This window comes from Trichechus manatus, unplaced genomic scaffold, assembly GCF_000243295.1.
Source record: "Trichechus manatus latirostris isolate Lorelei unplaced genomic scaffold, TriManLat1.0 scaffold00019, whole genome shotgun sequence".
Taxonomy (NCBI): Eukaryota; Metazoa; Chordata; class Mammalia; order Sirenia; family Trichechidae; genus Trichechus; species Trichechus manatus.
The window spans coordinates 13,124,966-13,145,772 of NW_004443955.1; the positions used below are offsets into that span (position 1 = coordinate 13,124,966).

The window sequence follows — 20,807 nt, forward strand, 5'->3', positions numbered from 1 at the left end:
TTTGTCAAATGCCTTTTCTGCATCAATTGAGATGATCATGTGATTTTTTTCTTTCCTTTTATTTATGTGGTGGATTACGTTGATGGATTTTCTAAGGGTCTTACAACTTTTTGAGCAGAACTAGCAAGGTTCATTTTAAAACTATTAACCAAAATATATATGAAGCAATGTAAATGATTGTGCAAGAGAAAGTGAATGTGTTAAAGCTTTCAAAGTCATTAGGGCCCATTGCTATAGTAGTGTGGACATCAACTTCACACCTCCAGCTTGTAGGAAGACGGTCCTGTCTGCACAGGACCACACACATACGTACATACTCATGTATGCATAGGACCACGCACACATACATACTCACGAGTGCACAGAACCATACACACTCACAGGTATACAGTACCACACATACACACTCATGTGTGCACACACAGAAACAGACACCCCCAGATGAGGTTGCAGTACTCCGAGGTCCACACATCAAGGCGACGTGTCAGGCTGGTCATGTTTACTGAATGGTAAATGCTGGAAGACAGGTCTGCATCCCTCTCTCATGCCCAGGGAGTGCGTGACCTCAAAGGCTTGTATGCCCTGCATCATTCACAAATGTGAACACTGCCCACAGGCATGGGGAGCTATCGAAGGCAGGGCAGGCCTGGCTCCTGGGATGTTCAGGAACGTGTGCTGATTGGACAAAGGGAGATGGAGGGCATGCTCAGTGAAGGAGGCCCTTTGCTGTGACCGGGGATCCAGAGGGTGGAACCATAGTAGGTGGCAGGTGTAGTGAGGGAGCAGAGGGTTCAGTGTGGAGCTTCACCTCCAGTGTCCCCGTGTCTGCTTTCCCGAGACACTGGGTCTGTACCCCAATCCCTGGGAGCAGCCTTTTAGAGACCCCAGAGGCTACCCTTTGGTCTCTGGGGCTGGATGTAGAACAGCGTGCTAACCTTTCTACCTGCTTGCTTGTCTTCTTGCTGGGATGAAGCTCCCAAGCCTGTCCCCCTGAGTCCCACATTGCTCTTGTGCAACTTAGAACCCCATGCCTGGCACCATGCCCCTGTATCCAGGCATTCAGTAAGCAGTCAACGAAACATTTGCCAAAATAAGAGACTGTCAAGAGCCTCTGGACAGACCTCTCTCCTCTTGTGTCCTCAGTTGAACTGGGTGGGCCATTTCTGTTGGGAATCAGTACCTGCTCCAGGGGTCCCCAGAGCCTCTGTGGGGATCTCCCAGGAGGGGCACACCATGGGGCGGTCCGCACTACGCTGGTGCCATACTGCCGGAAGGGGATCTGCATGGCGTGTTGTGCATTTGGCTCAGGTTGGTTGTGTGTGTTCAGTATCAACAGTTGTTTGCTTCTCTTCCCTCCTCCCCTCCCAGCAGGTTGTGGTTTCTACGGAAGGCAGCAAGTACCGGGCTAAACTCTTTCTTCCAGGTTGTAAATCCCAAGGGGGATTTACTCTTATTCCTTTGTTTGCACATCACTCATCAAAATGTTATGTTGTTGGAGCCCCTGCCCTGGCCAGGGATGCTTGGGTCCCGTGCAGAGGTCCACTGGGAAACCAGAGCCATTGGCCAGGCTGGTCTTCCGGAGGGCATTTGTGTTCTAAGCTGTGGTTCTTGTTAATAGTCCAGCACACGTGGTCTTCTTGACTGTGCCCTGTAGCCAAGAACACACTATCATAGAGCAGCTCAAGTGACATCTGAGCTCACAGACTGGCTAACTAGCTGCAGCTGCCGGGAGGGCTTCTAGTTAGCAGAAACCTGTAATGCAGAGGGGGACACTGGAAACTTCCTTTAGGAAACAGGTCAATGCATTCATTGTTTGCTTGAAGATGAAGCCCCCACCGCAGCCGTCCTCCTGTGGCAGGGGTTATCTGGGTTGGTGAAGACATTGGCATGAACATATCTGAACTGCAGTGGCAGCGTCTGCGATGCTTGTGGTTAAGGGAGGGGACTTGCACCCGTCTCTGAGGTGATCACCCCACCCTCTGTCCATGGTACAGAGATAAAGACCCTGGCTAACTCATCTCTCTTCTACTGGTGATTGACCCTATGGAAGGAAGGAAGCAAGGAAACTGGGATATTTACTAATGGTGGAATTGTGAAGACAAAGTTGGGTCTCCGGGAGGTTAGCCAGCCATACCCCGGGAAGTGTGGGTGGGGCTAAGCTGGGTAACAAGCCACACCTAGGGCCAGGTCTGGAATGCAGAGCTCCCAGTCTCAGCAGTGGGACCATGCTACTCTGGCCCCTTCTGCTAGCATCCCAGAGCCTTACCAGTAACTTTCTGTTCTGATTTGTTAGCAGCTACACCTGTCCTTCAGGGGCAGTGGTGGTTCGGTGGTGGAATTCTCCCCTCCAATGCAGGAGACTTGTGTGTTGCTATGATACTGAACAGATTTCAGTGGAGCTTTCAGACTAAGATGGGCTAGAAAGAAAGACCTGGTGAGCGACTTCCGAAAATCAGCCAGTGAAAATCCTATGGACCACAATGGTCCAATCCACAACCGATCATGGGGATGGTGCAGGACCAGGTCATGTTTTGTTCCGATGTAAATGGCATCCCCGAGTCAGGGGCCTGTTTGATGGCAGCTAACAGTATGCCTATCCTTCAGCATTCATGGGGCTCTGACCACTTGGTGCAGAGCCCGTTAGGGTCAGTGACTCATGGTGGAGATGGTGGCCCTGTGGTCCCCTGACCTGGGAGAGAACACAGAAGCAAAATTCCAGAGAAGGGACCTGAGTTAGCCAAATAATTTAGACAGCACGGTTAGGAAATCCAGGCAACACTTAAATGAAAACTGAGTTTGTTACAACTTAAAAGGAGTCCATTTTGCCTGATAATAGGCCATGATTTTTTAGAATAGCTATTTTTCATTTGTCACATCCTAAACGCTAAGACATTTGCTCTTAAATGCTGTTCACAAATTCAAATTACACCTCCAACCACTTGGTGAGGTTTAAAAGAGCACAAGGGCTTGTCCGTGAGACAGAACGTGACTCAATCTCAGCAGCTGTGACTGCGCAGTGAAGAGGCGTGGGTTGCTAGCTCGTAATTAACAGTATCCTGTCCCAGTGATAATTGCAACAGTACGGATACCTGGCTCAGTTGGTGGGAGAAACTTGACCATCTCCCTCCAAGGCAGAGCCAGTGACGATCTGACTAATTGGCAGCAAGGCCAACAGCTGCAAATTATTTACATGGGACGATTTTTTGGATAAACAGCTATGTGTTGTTTACTCTTTAAACCTAGAGAGGGTCATATGGTCAACTCTGAGTTTAAGAATTACATGCTTATACCATGCAGTTTTCTACAGGAAAAGAAAATAATTAAAGCTTCTTACCAGATTTTCTCTACAACAGTATTCTCCTACCAAAAAAAAAAAGAAAGGAAAAGACGAAGTGTGTGTATCGAGTAGACACGGTCGGGAAGACAGGCCCGGCAGCTCTGCTGGACATGACCCGCCTCTCTGAATGATTTATACTCTTCCAGCATCCGGAAAACCATTTCTGCTGTCAGCATTTCAGATTTTTAAACGTGTGTTTTGCCCTTTTTAATGGATTGAATTGTGTTTCCTAGAAAGACATGTTGAAGCCCTAACCCGTATGAATGTGACGCTGTTTGAAAATAGGCTCTTTGAGTATGCTGTCAGGGTGGGGTGGGTTAGTGGGGTGGTCCCAATCCCATCGGAGTGGTGTCCTTATAGAAGCAGAGAAGACAGACAGACAGAGGAAAGATGGCTGTGTAACAATGCATCTACAAGCCAAGGAAAGCCCGGGGCTACCTGAACTGGAAGAGACAAGGAATGACCTTCCCTTAGAGCCTTTGAAGGGAGCATGGCCCTGCTGACACCCTGAATCTGGACGCCTAGTCTCCTTAGAAGCGAGGATGGTGAGACTTTGGCTCACTTACTTTAGATACGTCATCAGGAAAGACCAATCACTAGAGAAGGACAGTGTGTTTGATAAAGTAGAGGATCAGTGAAAATGAGGGAAACCCTCAGTGAGCTGGATTGACACACTGGCCACAACAATGGGCTCAAACATACCAGTGATCATGAAGACGGCCCAGGACCAGGCAGCGTTTTGTCCTACTGTACATAAGGTTGCCATGAGTTGGGAGCCAACTTGACAGCAACTGACAGCAGTAACAAGTCTCCAGAACTGTGTGTTTGTTATTATAAGCCTGCCACGTTGTGGTACTTTGTACAGCAGCCCTGGGAGACTCAGACACCTCCCTATCCTGTGCCAGGAGTGTGGCAGAGGCAGGCCCAGTCGCCGTTTAGGATATGATGCGCGCTCAAGGACGTGTTCACGTGTGCTCCTGGGGTCTCCCTGTGTCACCTGCTGCCTCTGAGTCAAAACTCAGAGGGCGTTTTGTTTTTGGTCTTCCACCTCTGCCTCTGCTGTATATCACCTTGGATAAATGAAATAGAATAAATAACTTGAATTTGCAAATCAAATATTAATTGTATTAGGCTTAAACCAAACAAGAATAAAAAGAAGAAAATTTAAAAGATCCATAATTCCTTTACCAGGCCCTAGAGAAGGAACCACTGTTAATATTGTTGTCTGTATCCCTCTAGTCTTTTATCTTTACATTTAAACACTTTTGGACTTAAACACTGAAACCTTCACTCTGCCCCACCCATATCCCCACATAAGCACACGCTAAAGTTTACGAAAGTCTTTTGAATCCTCCCACGGTATTCACTGTTGTTTGTTACCAAAGCTTTGGTGAGGGTGGCCCAGGGTTTGCCTGGAGGAATGTGGGTGCTTTGAGGCAGAGTGCCCTGCGTTTGTATCCTTGGCTGGGCACTGATTAGCCATGGAACTGGTCTCTGAGCCTCCGTTTTCTTGTCTGTAAAATGGGGCCAATGGTGGTGTTGTTGTTGTTAGTTGCTGTTGAGTTGGCTCTGACTCACAGTGACTTCATGCACAACAGAACAAAACAGTGCCTGGTCCTGCTCCAGCTTCGCCATCATTGGTATGCTGGAATCCATCACTGTGGCCACTGTGTATTCTGAGTACCTGCCAACCTAGAGGGCTCATCTTCCAGCACAGTATGAGACAATATTCTGTTTCGTAGGGTTTTCGTTGGCTAATTTTCAGAAGTAGATCACCAGGCCTTTCTTCCTATTCTGTCTCAGTCTGGAAGTGTCACTGAAACCTGTGCAGCATGGGTGACCCAGCTGGTATTTGAAATACCAGTGGCATAGCTCCCAGCCTCACAGCAACACGCAAGCCACCACAGTGGGACAAATCGGCAGTACTACTTGCGGAATGAGAAAGAGCCAGCCGTTAAAGCAGCGCCTGCCCCGGGAAGGGCCCCAGCCAATGCCAGTGGCCTTTCTGCTTCCCGTTCATTCCAGAGAGCTCTGCAAACATGTGGAATTCATGTTTATAATTTTTTTTTTTAAATGAATTTTACTCTGATTTATTTTGTGGAGAATTTCAAATCATGGAAGGGTGAAAACCACTGACAGTACCACTCTGAGGACTGAGAACCCCTCACTCTGTATGTAAGGGGACTCCAGTTGACATAAGAAAGTCCCTCTGGTTTCTCGGCCTCAGAACACGTGTTTAAAACTTCACTTTTTAATTAAAAAAAAAAAAAAAATCTATTTATAGAAAACTTGTTTTTCCTCCTTTTCTTGACAAGAACCAGTGTGAGATTTGGTGAGTTTTTCCAGGGTGGTGCCTTCTGCAGTCTGAGGTGACCGGGAATCTCCCCGGCTCCAGGTCACCCTCCTCTTCAGACCACCCTTTCTTCACGGGCAACACGGAAGAGTGGCCGGCTTTGTTTCCCTCGGAAGCCGGATGGTTTAATTACTACTTATTCCCTGCAGCTTTATTTTTACAACCTGGGATTCTCTCCAGACTTTGTTTTGTGCATTCTAAGCATTTCCACGCTGTCGCTCATAAACGCACACAGCTCCTGTGCTCGACCATTGGGGCCGTTTTCTTTTACGCGTTTTCCCTTGCTTGGTTTTATGACCGGGCTGTTCAGGATAGGAATAAATCATTAAAAGCAGCTAGACCTTAATCTGCCTTTGTGGACAGCATGTCTTGTAAATAAACTGACCCTTTGTTTTCTGGTAAAAATAAAGAAGTCCTCTGCACCTTGGAAAAATTAAAATGCAATTACTACTGGCTCTTTGCTGTGCTGTTCCCTTAGCGTTGCACGTTCCCTCATTAGAGGGGAAACTCGGGGCTGCCCGGGTCTGTGCTGACTGTGGCTAAGGCCGGGGGAGGCCAGCTGGGTCAGCAGCGAGCCTACAGTGCCTGGGGACAGCAAGCTCGGCTCATCTGGCTGTGGTCTGTCTCCCGTTGCCCTCACCAGGCAACTCCTCTAGGGTGTGCACGATTGACTGTTTCTGATTCCTTGACCCCGAGAGGCTACAGCCTGGGTGGAAGGACACTGCTGGGTGTGTGTGTATGTAAGTGTGATGTGTGTATGTGCACCTGTATGCATTGTGTGAGAGAGTGCTGTGTGTGCTTGTGTGAATGTGTATGGGTGTGTCTGTGCAAGTATGTGTGAGTGTGTGTGAGAGTGTTTTGAGAGTGAGTGTGAGAGTATATGTGTGCATGACAGTGTATGGGTGTGTGTGTAGGAGTGTGTGTGTGTGTACTGGATGTGCATACCATCAAGGCTATGTAGGAGCATTCCACCTAGTCACTGGTGGACTTTTAACAGCAACCCACAAAGCATTTTTAAACAAAACCAGATTAATGACCTTGAAAGCAGTGAAAAGCCAGATCACATCCTTTCTTCTTATCGTTTTTCTCCTTCCAATAGTCTGCATTGCTGGGTTATGATGTCCACATGCAAAAAAGCATTTTGAGACCAAAAACATTTAATTTTTTTCTTTAAAAAAAAAACCCTTTAGCCTTGGCCAAGCACTTTGCATGTCTCCAAATAAAAACAGACACATACTGTCATGCTGGCTTAGGGCACCAAGCTGAGCCGAACCCCCGGCGCCCAGCCCCACAGCGGGTCTCCCCAGGGAGCTGACTGGCCCAAGCAGCAAGCCCGTGTGAGCTCCATCCTGCACCTCATGGAGGGGACCAGAGAGGAAGGCATGTCCTGTAGTTGACAAATTTCCATAGCAGTCTGAATTTGATGTAAACAAAGAAGACATTGTTTTAGCTCTTTGGGAGCAGGGAGGTGGGTTGATCTTTAGTTAAATGATTTCTTCTGTCCCTCTTTTCCTCTGCACTCTGTCAGTTCTTCGCCTCCTTGACCCCAGTGCCTACAAGATCTTGTGCAGACTTGTGAAAGGAGCCCTCCAAAGGGGTAGTGGGCAGCTCAGCAGGGGACAGTGCATTTAGGTGGGGCAAAAGGCACCCCTTCCCCATGTGTCCCATGCCTGGGACAGCCTCCAGGGGATAGCACATGCCTCATCACAGTGCCAGTGGGACCCCCACTGCCCCCTGCTCACCACAAGTCTGACCTCAGAACCTCTTATGGCGATAAGTGAGCCCGCCTACTCGTTCACGGCTCTGTGGGGGCCTCTCTCAGAGGTGAGACCCCCGTCATGCGAGGGGGAGGGAGGGTCCCAGTCCTCACACAAGTGCAGGCTGTGGCCCTGGGGGAACGCGACTCCCTGGCAGCCCTCTCCAGCACTCGGGGGCTGCCCAGAGGCTGGGTCAAGGTAAACCCTGGGGGTGCCTGGGCTCACGGGTGGCTCAGTCTCCTAAAGTGGGCGGCTTTAATGAACAGACCAGAAGCCTGAATTCAGAGTGTCGGCAGGGCCATGCTGTCTTTGCTGTCTCTCCCAGCTTCCGTGGCCCCGGGTGTCTCTTGGCATTCCTTGGCGTGTAGCTGCGTCTGCTTCCATCGTCACATGAGTGTCTTCTGCCTCACTCTGTGTTTGTTCTCTTTTATAAGACACCATTCGGTTGGGTTTACAACCCACCCCACTCCATCTTTAAGGATCCTATTTCCAAACAAGCTGATGTTCCCAGGTGTCAGGGGTGAGGACTGTTCAATCATAACATGTGGGATGTGGCTGCAGGGGCAGTGGAAGCTGAGAGGACACGTGGATAGATGCTTTGGGCAGTGTGGACCCCCTGACGCATAAGCCAGAGTGCGGCTACCCTCCCAGCCTTCCACAGATGACTGCTCCCCACCCCTTGGACCTCCAGGCACTTCAGACCCCGTGTTGTTTACACACATTCTTTTGCCCAGAATTGCCCTTCTCCCCTGGACAACTACTTCTGTCCTCCAGAGGCTGGCCCCTGACTTACCCACCCAGCAGCCCCCCTCCTCTGGGCTCAGTGCTTGTTCACACCCCTCCCTGGCTGCTGTGCCCCTCTTGCTATGGGCTGGCCCAACTTTTCCATCTCAGGAGATGAGCCCGTTGGCCTGTGGGGCTCATCCTTGTTCTCTCTTCCAGCATTCTCTATACTCCTCCTGAGCCCTGGTCTCGCTCTCTCAAGGGCACCGGGAACATGTTTCTGAACCTTCTGCCTAGATGTGTGTGGCCTGCTTGGTGAGCCCACCCGAATCCAAACTAGGGTGAGGCAAGCGAGGGGCCCCGTGGCCAACATGTAAGGAGGCGCACACTCAGCGTCATGCAAGGCCAAGGTTGGCACCTGAGAGTGAGTGACTCCCTAAATTTTGCACACAGTGTGCCTTGCTTGCCTCCCCCTAGTCCCAGCCTGGATCTTGACGCTAGACAGATCTGGTTAAGGATCCCAGCACTAGGCTGCCCAGCTGGGTGACCTTGGGAAAGTTACTTTTCCTCTCTAAACCTTCTGTTACCTCCATCATGGGTAGATAGACAGCTGCTGTCGAGTCAGTTCTGACTCATGGTGACCTCCTATACAACAGAAGGAAATGTTGCTTGGTCCTGCGTCATCCTCATGATTGTTGGTATGCCACTGTGTACTTAGAGCGCCTTCCAACCTAGGGGGCATCTTCCAGCAGTATATCCATAGTGCTCCATAAGATTTTCATTGGCTGATTTTCAAAAGTAGATCGCCAGGCCTTTCTTCCTAGAGTGTCTTAGCAACATGTCAGCCCCCACAGTACAGCAAACTGACAGACGGTGGCCGTCATGGGTAACGAGGCTTAAATTAGTTCATATGTATCACCCTACTCAGCACAGTGTCTACACATGTTAAATGCTCGGTCGATGTGTGTGGTGGTTATTATGATTAGATGAGTATGAAACCCCATACAAACAATCCCATATGAGCGGTAGGAGTGACAGAATCAGCCCTGTGATCATCTTCGTCCCAGTGTACCCTCTCTTGACGAACATGATGTGGACCCTGCGGACTTGCCGGCGAGAGCAGGGCCTCCCGCGTTCTGAAGCGGATGTGTTTTGTGTCTCCACTGCAGGAATTGCTTACTTAGGAGGTGTGTGCAGTGCTAAGAGGAAATGTGTGCTTGCCGAAGACAATGGTCTCAATTTGGCCTTTACCATCGCTCATGAGCTGGGCCACAAGTAAGTATCCGCCTCTGTGCTGTTCTGCCTCTTTAAATTCCTGTCTGAATAGCTGTTTTTGACTTGACTCCTTTAAATTCTAAAACGGTGCTGCTGTGTGCCTTTGCTTCTTTCACAATAAGGACTGAGGCCAGGAAGCTGAGAGCCGAGAGAGAGAGATCGCTGCGCAGATGGGCGGGGTCTGAGAATCCACGTGTTAATTTGACGTTCTTATCTGTTTTTAAAGCCGACCTCGACAGGGAAGAGGCTGTTCCCAGAATGTGTTAGTTAGCTGTGTTTCCTTTCGTTGAGCAGCGTGATCTTTGATTCACTCTATCATTCAAATAATGGATTTATCTTTGTACCATTGACTTTCCTATTTTCTTTTCAGCCAGTTTCCAACAAAGTCCAGCTTTCTGAAGGGAGAATTTCAGGGTCTTAGTTTCAAAAAATTAACAGCTACTGCCTTTGCACGTGGAAATTTTTCCCTGAATTCTCTGATGAAATAACCACAGAACCTTAGAGCCCAGAGATGCCTTAGAGAAGATCTGAGGCAAACTCTTCGTTTTTAGATGAGGAAACAGAGGGTCAGAGAGGCTGGGCGCCGTCCCAAGCTTGAGATCACCTGTGGGAAGTCTCCTGTGGCAGAAAGCCAGCTGACCCTAAAAGGTTTTCTTTTTCTCCTGGAGTGGTTGTCTGTTTTATGTTTCTCTGAAAATATTCTCCAAAGGAAAAATTGTGATGTGATTGAGAGCTGGAAAAGAAGAAAGAAAAATAGAAAGATTTTACATTGAGGAGGCCAGAGAATGCAAAACAGTGGGAAGTTTTATATTGGACTGAGAAGAATATGGTTAGATGGACATCTAGCTCTTGCAAAAAATACTGTAAAGGTTTTCTAATGACTAAACAGTAAGTACTGTACCTGGGACCTTAACCCCAGCCTCTGTAAGAGTAGCATGAAATGTACAGGGGAACTAAAAAAGCAGGTGTTTTCCTCTAGTGTCAGCCATTCTGTGACTGTAGTTTTTGTGTTGTTTTATCTGGTTCCATTTTCATTTATTCCACTACCGAGGAAGGGTTTGGTAGTTGGCTTTTCCGTACCTGTTGGATATTGTGATATGGGTACAGAGAGTGGAAATGACATTATGTGTATTTCCTGGGATTAAAGAGGAAATTGCATGTTATTGACTCAGGGCCTAGAGGAGCAAGAGGGGCAATTGTCTCTAATTACGTGGTTATTTCGTCTCAACAGTATTTTTCAAGTACTGGTGACAATACTATTTTGCCCACACTGCTAGAAAATAATTTTGTTAATTAAGTACAATCACATCGGTATTAACATCTCTGAGTTGTTAAAAACCTGTATCCAAGAGTGGTTGCTGGAGGGAAAAAAAAGTGTACATCAAAATGGCTTTGGCAAACATCGTTGTACCATGCATGGTTTAATGTTCGCGCTCTCACATGAGTCACCTGGTCTTCCATTAAAAAAACAAAAACAAAAAGCTAGCTGCCACTGAGTCAATTCCAACTCATGGCAACCCCACATGTGTCAGAACAGAACTGTGCTCCGTACGGTTTTCAATGGCTTATCTTCCGCAAGTAGATCGCCAAGCCTTTCCTGGCCCTTCATAAACCATAAACCTGTACCATCAAGTTGACTCTGACCTATAGGCAGAGTGGAACTGCCCCATAGGATTTCCAAGGAGCGGCTGGTGGATTGGAACTGCCGACGTTTTTTGGTTAGCAGCCAAGCTCTTAACTTCTACGCCACCAGGGCTCTGATGGCCCTTCATAGTACCTAGGAATTAACTCCCTGAGGGTTGTGAGAAGCAGAGCTGTCAAAACATTTGCCAGCATCCAGGTGTTATTGACCTTTGAATGGTAAATTTAAATAAGATTATTTGGACGACACTGACGTGAGCTACAATGCTGCACGCAGTATTCAGCACTGTGCACACTCAAGTACTGTTTGCACACACGTGTGGGCACACAGGCTGCACAGAGGCGTTTCATTCTTGGACATTGAGAACACAAGAGGCCCATTTTTTCCCTGATGACGTGTTCGATTGTGCTGGATCAAACGCTGACGTCTTAGCACAGGAGGTCTGCAAAGAAGAATGGTTAGATTCAGTCATACTTTAGTACCCTTTAGCTACAGTCTGCTTAGAATGTCTTGGAGGGTGCTTTATAGCATGCTCTTGAACGCTAATTGCGGACAAAAACAAATACCGTATTGTTAATCAAAGCCAGTGAATCCTGTTAGCATTTTGCCCTCCTTCTGGTTGGGTGATTATGGTCTTCCTGGGAAGTCTGTTGTCTCTGATGACTCGAAAGTGTTGGGAAGCAGAGCCCCTGAGGATGAAACCACAGCCTCTCCATCTGAGGCCTCTGTGGTGTGGAATGTTTGAAAAGGTGAGACCAACCTACCCTTGGTGAAGCCTGTGGCCAGGCTGCTTCACAAATAGGACATGTGCAGACCTCCATGTTTTTGGAATGGAATGGAGCAGTTTAACTCCACTCTCCTTAAAGCATGTGTGAGTGAGGAAAAGAATGACGGGAAACGTGGTGGACCTGTGCCACTGATCAGTAATTTACTCACGATATGTAAGTCAAATCACATCTGTCGCCTAGTGCTTACCTACTGTGTGCCAGGTACTGTGTCAGGTGCTGTACATTCATTATGCTAATTAATCAGTCCTACGAGTTAGGTGTTACTTAAAAAACCAAACCTGTAGCCGGTGAGTTGATTCCAACTCATAGCGACTCTATAGGCCAGAGTAGAACCCTCCCATAGGGTTTCCCAGGAGCAGCTGGTGGATTTGAACTGCCAGCCTTTTGGTTTGCAGCCGAGCTCTTAACCACTGTGCCACCAGGGTTCCAGGTATTGCTTGGCTTTTACTTTATAGGTTAGGAAACCAGTATTACTTTTTTTTTTTTTTTTGGTCATTTCTACTCTATACCAAAAATGATTTGGGATCACTTATATAATACACCCATGCACTAAGCAGAAAATTAACCCGTTGCTGTCGAGTCCATTCTGACTCACAGCGACCCTATAGGACAGAGTAGAACTGTTTCCAAGACAGTAATCTTTATGGAAGCAGACTGCCACATCTTTCTCCCACAGAGCGGCTGGTGGGTTCGAACCTCAGACCTTTTGGTTAGCAGCCGAGCGCTTAACCTCTGTGCCACCAAGGCTCCTTATACTCATGTACTAAAAAAACCCAAACCTGTTGCCGCTGAGTTGATTTTGACTCGTAGCGACCCTATCAGGAAGAGTAGAACTGTCTCATAAGGTTTCCAAGGAGCGGCTGGTGGATTCAGACTGCTGACTTTTTGGCTAACAGCCAAGCTCTTCACCACTGTGCAACACACGTGCACTAGGACCATTAAAATAAGGACATAAATTACAAGCTCTTGGTAATAAAGTAAAAGAGCTTGTTATATATATCAGAAAACCAGGGTCCCTTTGGTTTGCTGGCAGCCAAGCCGAAAGGAAACTAGACATCAGGGTATAGCTGCTGCTACCTGGGATAAGGAGGTAAACACGGCATCAAGAGGGTTTCAGTCAGAAACTTAAGGACCGTTGGTCAGATAGCAGCTTTCTGATGACCCTCGTTGAAGATTCACGGCCCGGCTTTAGACAGGACATGGGGCTGTGCTGAGGATCTGGAAAGGGATTCTGTGTAACTGCCTGGAGGGTGAGTTGGCTCTGACTCAGCCACACGGACCACAGCGCTGACGTTACTAATAAAAATCCCTGACCTTTCTTGCCTCGCAACAGAATGTTCTGGTAGGCAGCCACGTGTTACCTTTGGGCTCAGCTGATGAACAGAAAATGTTGGTGGAGTAGTTTGGGGAGGGCAGCTCTTCCCCCGCCTTGTAGGGATAGTTTGAGAAACCCAACTTGAAATGGGGGTTGTAATCTGTGTCCTTTTGTGGTGACTGTAAAAAGCTGTGGCTTCTTAGCATGAGCAGATCGTTACAATGTATCATTTCTGGTTTAGAGGTTTTAGTTACCAACTGATGTTTGTGATGACTGAATCCTGGAATGGGGGGCAGTTTCTGGAGAGAAACAGCCCAGCTGGGCAAACCCTTTCCAGGCTTTTTCCCTCAAGAAACAAGGACAGGGCGCCTGGTGGTGGATGTCAGTGTCCGCGATGTTTATTAATATTTGGTTTGAAAGAGAAAGAGGGAAAGCTAGAAGCAAGCATTTGTCTTTATCAGACAGATTCATGCTTTGAGGCCCAACCCTGATTAGCCATGTCAAGGACTATTCCCCGACGAGGGTTAGAACCTCGAATCCATGCCACTGGCTCATGAAAACAAAATTAAGGAGAGGGCTGGTGGTCACTGTGGTATAATATTAAAATTAATATATTTATCGGAATTTTGAAATCGATTGTTTGCTATGATTTTGAAGTTATAGTATAAAAGTGAGAAAGAAAGTAAATGGCTCTATGGAAGTTAAAATGGTCTTTTGTTTTGATGGAAGTAGGGTCTAATATGGGGCATTGGTAGTTTAGTGGTAGACTTCTCGCCTTCCATGCAGGAGACCCCAGTTCAATTCCTGGCCAATGCATCTCATGGGCAGCCACCACATGTCTGTCAGTGAAGGTTTGCGTGTTGCTGTGATTCTGAACAGTTTTCAGCAGAGCTTCCAGAATAAGACCATCTAGGAAGAAAGTTCTGGCCACCTACTTCCAAAAGTCAGCCAATGAACACTGTATGGATCACAGTGGTCCAATCCATAACCAATCGTGGGATAGGACTGGGCAGCATAGGGGCCTACTTGACATCAGCTAACAACAACTACAGGGTCTACCATGACATGAGGAGGCAGGGAAGTATGTGATTGGCGGGAGCTCTTCGTATTGGGGTTGGAGGCCAGGAGGGCATAGAACCAAGTCTCAGCAGGACATACAGGGCCTAGGGCAGCCAGACCCCCTACACATAGCATGCTTCTAAATCAGATATGACAGTGAGCTCTCGGGAAAAGTGGAAGAACAGAGTTTTCTAAGTGGGGTGAGGGAGAGGGGAGGGATGCCACTCAGTGCAGACTTGGCCACGCACTCAAAAAAAAAAGAACCTATCTTTATACAGGGAGTCCTGGTGGTGCAGTGGTTAAGAGCCTGGCTATTAACCAAAAGGTTGGCAGTTCGAATCCACCAGCCACTCCTTGGAAGCCCTATGGGGCAGTTCTGCTCTATCCTATAGAGTCGCTATGAGTTGGAACTGACTCAGTGGCAATGGGTTTGGTTTGGTTTATCTTTATATAGAGAAACAAAAGGCTTACCCTCTGTAGAAAATAATCTCTCCTTCTTTTGAATTTATGAGGTTCTGTGAGATAAGCCTGAGCCAGATCAGGGCTCAGAGAACAGCCTGCCTGGGGAGTCAGCCCAAGCCGCGTGACTTCTCCAACCCAGGTGGATCCCCCCAAGGAACCCCAGACAGGCTGAGAGCCATGCCCTGTGTGCTGCCTCTTAACCTGCCCCGCCTGGTGTTTTCTGGCATCCTCATGGTCTTCCCTATGTCAAAGAACGGTTTTCTTTCCATTCTGAAACTTACGTCTCCTCTGGTCAGCAGGCTGGGCCTGTGGCCTCTGGACAATGCCCTCTTCACGGAAGTGTGAGAGCCTGCTGTAGATGCATCTGGGGCAGAGCTGCACATGCGCACCCGTGGCATTTGAAAAATGCTCCTGTCCAGGCCTCACCCTAAAACCAGTTGCCATCGTGTCAGTTCCAACTCATGATGACCCCAGGTGTGTCAGAGTAGAACCGTGCTACACAGAGTTTTCAATGGCTGATTTTTCCGAAGTAGATCACCAGGACTTTCTTTCAGGGTGCCTCTGGGTGGACTCAAACCTTGGACCTTTTTTAGCAGCCAAGTGTGTTAACCATTTGTGCCACTTAGAGACTCCAGCTTTAGCCTACATGAATTAAATCACTCGCTTAGGGGGAGGGGACGTGTAGGAAGGCTGTTTGGGAGATTCCAGGGACAGCCAGTGCGGAGATCCACTAATGGACACCATGTGTTAGGCTATGGTCACTGCCCTTTCTGGCACTGTCCACCGCCTTGCTTCTGTCTCTTGCCCCGATATTTCCATCCTTCTAGGCCACCCTCAGTGAGCCAATGCAGTGTGGAGTTGTTGTCCTGCCTCCTGCTTCTGGGTTGTCTCTCTCAGTTGCCCTGAATTTCTTGCCCTGTGACACCTTCGTAGTGTCTCATGCAAGCTGGCACATCAGGTGAGGGACGGGCCGGCTACCCTGAAAGGTCCCCCTAGAGGAGGCTCAGTCCTGCCATCCTCTCATCAGATACCACTTAGGAGACATCAGTGAGGCTGCAGAGCCAAGTGTCAGGTGACCTGGAAATGGCAGGGGCCCGGCAGGAGCCTCACCTCCCACAGAGGTGGAGTGCTGAGTAGAGAAGGACGCAGGGAAGGGGAAGGCTGTCGGCTAGAGATCCCAGTGTGCCAGTAGGGAGCTGTGTTTGGAGGCCAGTTAGCCACGTCTGCGCCTGCAGACAGGTGGAAAATTATACAAGCTGACTTGTTCGCAGCAGTAGGTGGTGCATATCTGGTTTCTCAGACCCGTGCCCCCACTTTGGAAGCCCATCCTGGCCGCCATCACTGGGAGGAAGGTAGAAGCGTGACAGAAGCTTTAAGAGCTCAGAGGGCAGTGCATGTGCTACCAGCTGCCCGAAAACAACAAGCCCACCCTGAAGTGGGATCCCCAGCCCCAGGCAGCTGACCTGTGCAGCTCAATATGCTCTGACAAAGACCCCTCAAAACTAGATCTAGCCCCTCTGGACACTTCCAGCCGGAACGTGACACCATGTGAATCTGAGTCCAGGATGGTGAAGGTCGAAACGGTGTCCCATTGGCGTGTGCCCTGCATGACTCCAGAGCATGGACAGAGTCAGGTCCCTGAGAAGCATGGTTGTGGGCAGCGGGTAGACTGGAATCCAAGGATGGGGAAGGAGGCAGTAGAGGGAAAGTGCGGAGGGAAGCTGTCGGGGGAAATGTTCTCGTAACTGGATCTGACATGGTTCACGCTGAAAGGAATCGTCTTGGTCCCAGAGCAGGAAGTGATGGTGGGAGGTGTGGGGACGTTGTCTAGGATGTGCATCACGAATGACAAGTGGTGCCGTGTGGGGAGATGCAGAGAGAACCACGCCCAGAAGGTGGGCAGGGAGCTCACCACAGACAGCAGTGTGTGTCCTTGTCCCAGATGCTTTGCTTGGGGGCTCAACCTGGCCTTATACAGAAGGTGCACGGGAGAGAATTTCTCACAACGTGAAATTAGAAATCCTGGGGGTGGGGTGCTTTTGTTCTGGTTGGCGTTAGGGCAGTTGTGTTCAGGTGGGGAACAGAAAAGGGGGAAGTCTGCACAAAGCAGGGGATGCTGGCCTGGGCCACAGAGCGGGCCGTTCCATGCTGGGTTTACCCAGGCTCTTCCCTGGTTCCCTGGTCATGTCCCTCGCAGTCCCCACTCAGCCCCCACTTCTCCAGCCATCTTTCCCTCCAGAACTGAAGGGCAGCGGTGGTGGGAACCCTGTTCAGAGGCTCTCAGGTTTCACACAAGATGCTTGGAGGGAATCCCGAGTAGTTTTCTCTGCGCTGGCCCCTGGATCAAAGTCGGTTTGTGAGCATCCGTTGGGCACGGCTGTCTTGTCCAAAGACTGGAGTTGTACAAAACATTCCCTAGCTTCCTTTTATTCTTTTTTAAATTTTGCTGTTGAGAACGAGATTATTTTCTGCATTCATTTACGGGCCCATTCCTCATCTTTTGTCCACTCAGGTGGCCGTTGGTCAGGCCTGTACCTGGCACAGCTTCTCTTGTCCCCACTAGGCAGTTCTCAGCATGGCCCTTAAAGTGTCCTTCAGTAGCACTTTGCTGTCCCCCTTTCTCCTCCTCTCCTGCGTGAGTAAACCAGAATTACCAGTGACTTTTGAACAGAAGGCCAGGACCAGAGTTGCAGGAAACCTTGTTAAACTGCTTCTCCCCCTTAAGCAAAGATGTCTCATTATCCACCATTCACAGGAGTTGCAAGGAAATTACAGTTATTTCCTCTGGAGTCTTCTCTGTGACGTGGAGTTTTATGTGAGGAAAGAGCTCTTCTGCCAGGGACTTGGGAACCTCAGAGCCTCTGTCCTTAGGATGACTTTGACCACAGCCTTCCCAAGTCTGAACAGGCCTGGCCTGACCCCAGCACGGGGGAGAGGAGCACAGACAAATGGAAAGCCATTGAAAGCTCTTCAGCAAGCGGCAGATGCAAGGCTCGCCTGCACTCCGGGCAGCAAATCTGAGCAGCTACTGGCTGAAGGTGATCTCCATGATGGAAAATGCAGCTGTGTCTGTGGCCGTCCTCTGCCCCCAGAGTTCCGTTCCTGCTGTGAGGAAGGCTACACACACTATGCGGGTGTTTGTCTTCACCACAGAAATTCCTTACATTTAATTATGGGGTGGATTGCATTACCTAAAATGATGTCATCCAAGATGGTGCTGGAGGAGGTGAGAGGAGAGCTGCATTTGGCTGAAGAGCCAAATTCTGAAATCCCCTCAGAACTTCCCTACATGACAGGCTCTTCCAGGGATTAGATGAGATCCAATTTTCTCATTAGATTTTCAGTGCTTCTGGCAGCTTCACCAAAGTGGCTTTTCTCATGGTTTCAGAGCTGGAAGGACTGTCCAAAGTCTTTGCAGCCTTAATTCTGCAGATGGGAAAGAGAGTTCCTGGGTGTCCAGGTGCATTATCTCACCTCCCACTGCTCTAAGTGGCCAAGGAGGGACACAGGTCACGGCCTAGTGGATAGAACCTGGGCCATGGCCAAGCCCTGTCACTGTGGCTCTCCTGGTCACTGGGTCCATCCACCTTTACTCAGAAAGATGCCTTCTGCTGTGTTGCTGCTGGTGAAGATGGACAGGGTTATAGTATGGTGCACATTCCTCTACAGATGAACTACCTTGTTCTCGCATGTGTTTGACTTCACACTTGAAATCCTTGTTCATCCTCTGCATATGGCTAGTGGAGAATGCCACATGAAGACCCAAGCATACTCCCATTGACCAGCCCAGTCAATCACACATTTTAGAGGGTGGCTTCCTCCCGTCACTGCCAATGAGGTGCAAAGGTAGAGTTGGTCCAGGAGCCGTCCCTTTGGTGGTAAGTCAGCCTCTTAGGTTGTCTTTTGGGTCAGATGTGACCCATTTTCTCTTTCCACATTTGGCATAATATCAGCCATAGTCTAGAAGACCAGTGCAGCCCCTACAAATACTGTGTGGAAACTGCTGGATTTGAGGATTCAGAGTGAGCCCTGAAGTACAGGACCCTGGTCACAGTTTGCTGCAACATGAATTGAGTCACATGTTGTGAGAAACTGAACTTCCCGTTGAGAGTGGAGGCTGGTGACCACCTGGCGTTGGTCTTCAATGCTTCTTGTTTTCTAGTCCTTATTGGGCATAGATACGGCAATTTCTGCAAAGTAATCATAAAATTTATTTCCTTGTGATAAATGGTCCATGAAAGAAAGCCATGAGTGCTGATTACCAAAGTGAAGAGAAGATAAGGATCCCCCAAAAGCAATTATATTTACAAATTTGGAGATTTGCAAAGGGTTGTGAACATAAGGGCTCATTGTGTATTGCAGAGTCAGATGCTAATGGATGCTACCTTTTGTAACATAAGCATAGGGGTTTTATAGAGCCTTACCTGTATCACTGTGGGCATACTCATACTTTACTGCTCCAGTGAGTCTTACCTGGTTTTCATGTACCCCACTCTTGAACTTTTGGGAACTGAGCACCCAGATAATGACGGAGATGATAAAAGATCAACTCAACCAGCTGTTTCCCATGTTTCAGGCTCTCTTGATCCAGACTGAAATAACTTGTACGCAAAGGAGAGTGCCAAACTGCTACTATAATTGTGGAGGACCAAAAAAGGAAATATGAGAGGGCTACAGACAGAAAATAAGCAAATGCCATCTTACAAAAGTGAAATGAGACAAATGACATAAATTTTGGATTTATGGAAAGAAGGTGGTAGATTCGCTGGGAACCTCAGGTCTTGAGGAATAACAACGTGATGAGTTCCCTGGATTTTCTTATTATCTCCCACATATCCCTGTCTGGATGCCCAGAGGCCTGTAATCTGGAGCTGCCAACAGGTATAGACACAAAACCCAAGAGAAGCCTGCTTTCCCTGGCCAAAGGACCAGGAAAGGGGAAACCCAACAGAGACTTAGTGAGGCGCCCCAACACCCGTTCCTCCAATGGGACACGGTGGGCCAGTTGATCTGGCTCCAGCAGCAGCAGCGAAGACTCAGGCCAACTTAGCTCCTGCTTCACAGTCAGAACTGGCAGGTAGCCCAGTCTGTTCACAGTGGCGGCAGCAGCAGTAACAGCACAGCAGGGAAGCCCTGCGTCTCCCGCCCTCCACCCAGTGGTATAAGGAGACCCAAGTCCAGCAGCATTTCACTGCCCACATCCTTACTGGATGAACTCAGTAGTAAAATGGAGATGACAAAGAATAGACTCAGTGAACTTGAAGACAGATCAATATAATTTATTCAATCTGAACAACAGAGAAAATAAACCAAACCAAACCCACAGCTGCCGAGTCAATCCTGGCTCACAGCAACCCTATAGGACAGAGTAGAACTCCCCATAGAGTTTCCAACACTGTGAATCTTTATGGAAGCATACTGCCACATCTTTCTCCCACAGAGCGGCTGGTGAGTTTGAACCACGGACCTTTCAGTTAGCAGCTGAGTGCTTAACCACTGCACCACCAGGGCTCCAGAGAAAAAGTAGACTGAAAGAAAAAATAGAGCGTGGTGGATCTATGGGACAAAAACAGAAAATAGAACATTTGTATTTTGAGAGGCCCAGAAGCAAAGGAGAAAAAATGTGGGGCTGAAAAAGTCTTTGAAGAAATAATGACTGAAAACTTCTGAAAGTGGTGAAAGTCATAAGCCTACATGTTCAAGAAGCTGATAAAGCCTTGAATAGGATAAACCTAAAGAAATCCATGTAAAAACTCATCATGATTAAACTTCTTAAAATTAAAGACAAGAAAATCTTAAAAACAACCAGAAACAACTTGGAACTTATGTCTTAGAAACAACATAGTACCTGTAAAGGAACACCAATCCAAATGAGAATGGATAGCTCATCTGAAACCATGGAGGCCAGAAGAAAGGGGCATAACATTTTTCAAATGCTGAAAGAAAAGAACTCGCAATTTTGAATCCTCTATCCAGAAAAACTATCTTTCAGGAATGAAGGGGAAATAAAGACCTTCTCATAAGAAGGAAATCTAATAGAATGTATTGTTCACAGGCATAACTTTAAAGAATGACCAAAGAAAGCTCTCCAAACAA

At 48.2% G+C, this 20,807-nt stretch overlaps 1 protein-coding gene across 1 annotated transcript in view; it reads left to right on the forward strand.

The window, feature by feature from the left end:
• The window catches only part of ADAMTS17 (ADAM metallopeptidase with thrombospondin type 1 motif 17), a 479,690-nt gene that overhangs the window by 172,511 nt on the left and 286,372 nt on the right, over positions 1 to 20,807 (forward strand). Inside the window, exon 9 of the mRNA XM_004372648.2 lies at positions 9,340 to 9,445. Within this exon, the coding sequence (XP_004372705.2) occupies positions 9,340 to 9,445 (106 nt within the window). The remainder of the gene's footprint in view (positions 1 to 9,339; positions 9,446 to 20,807) is intronic.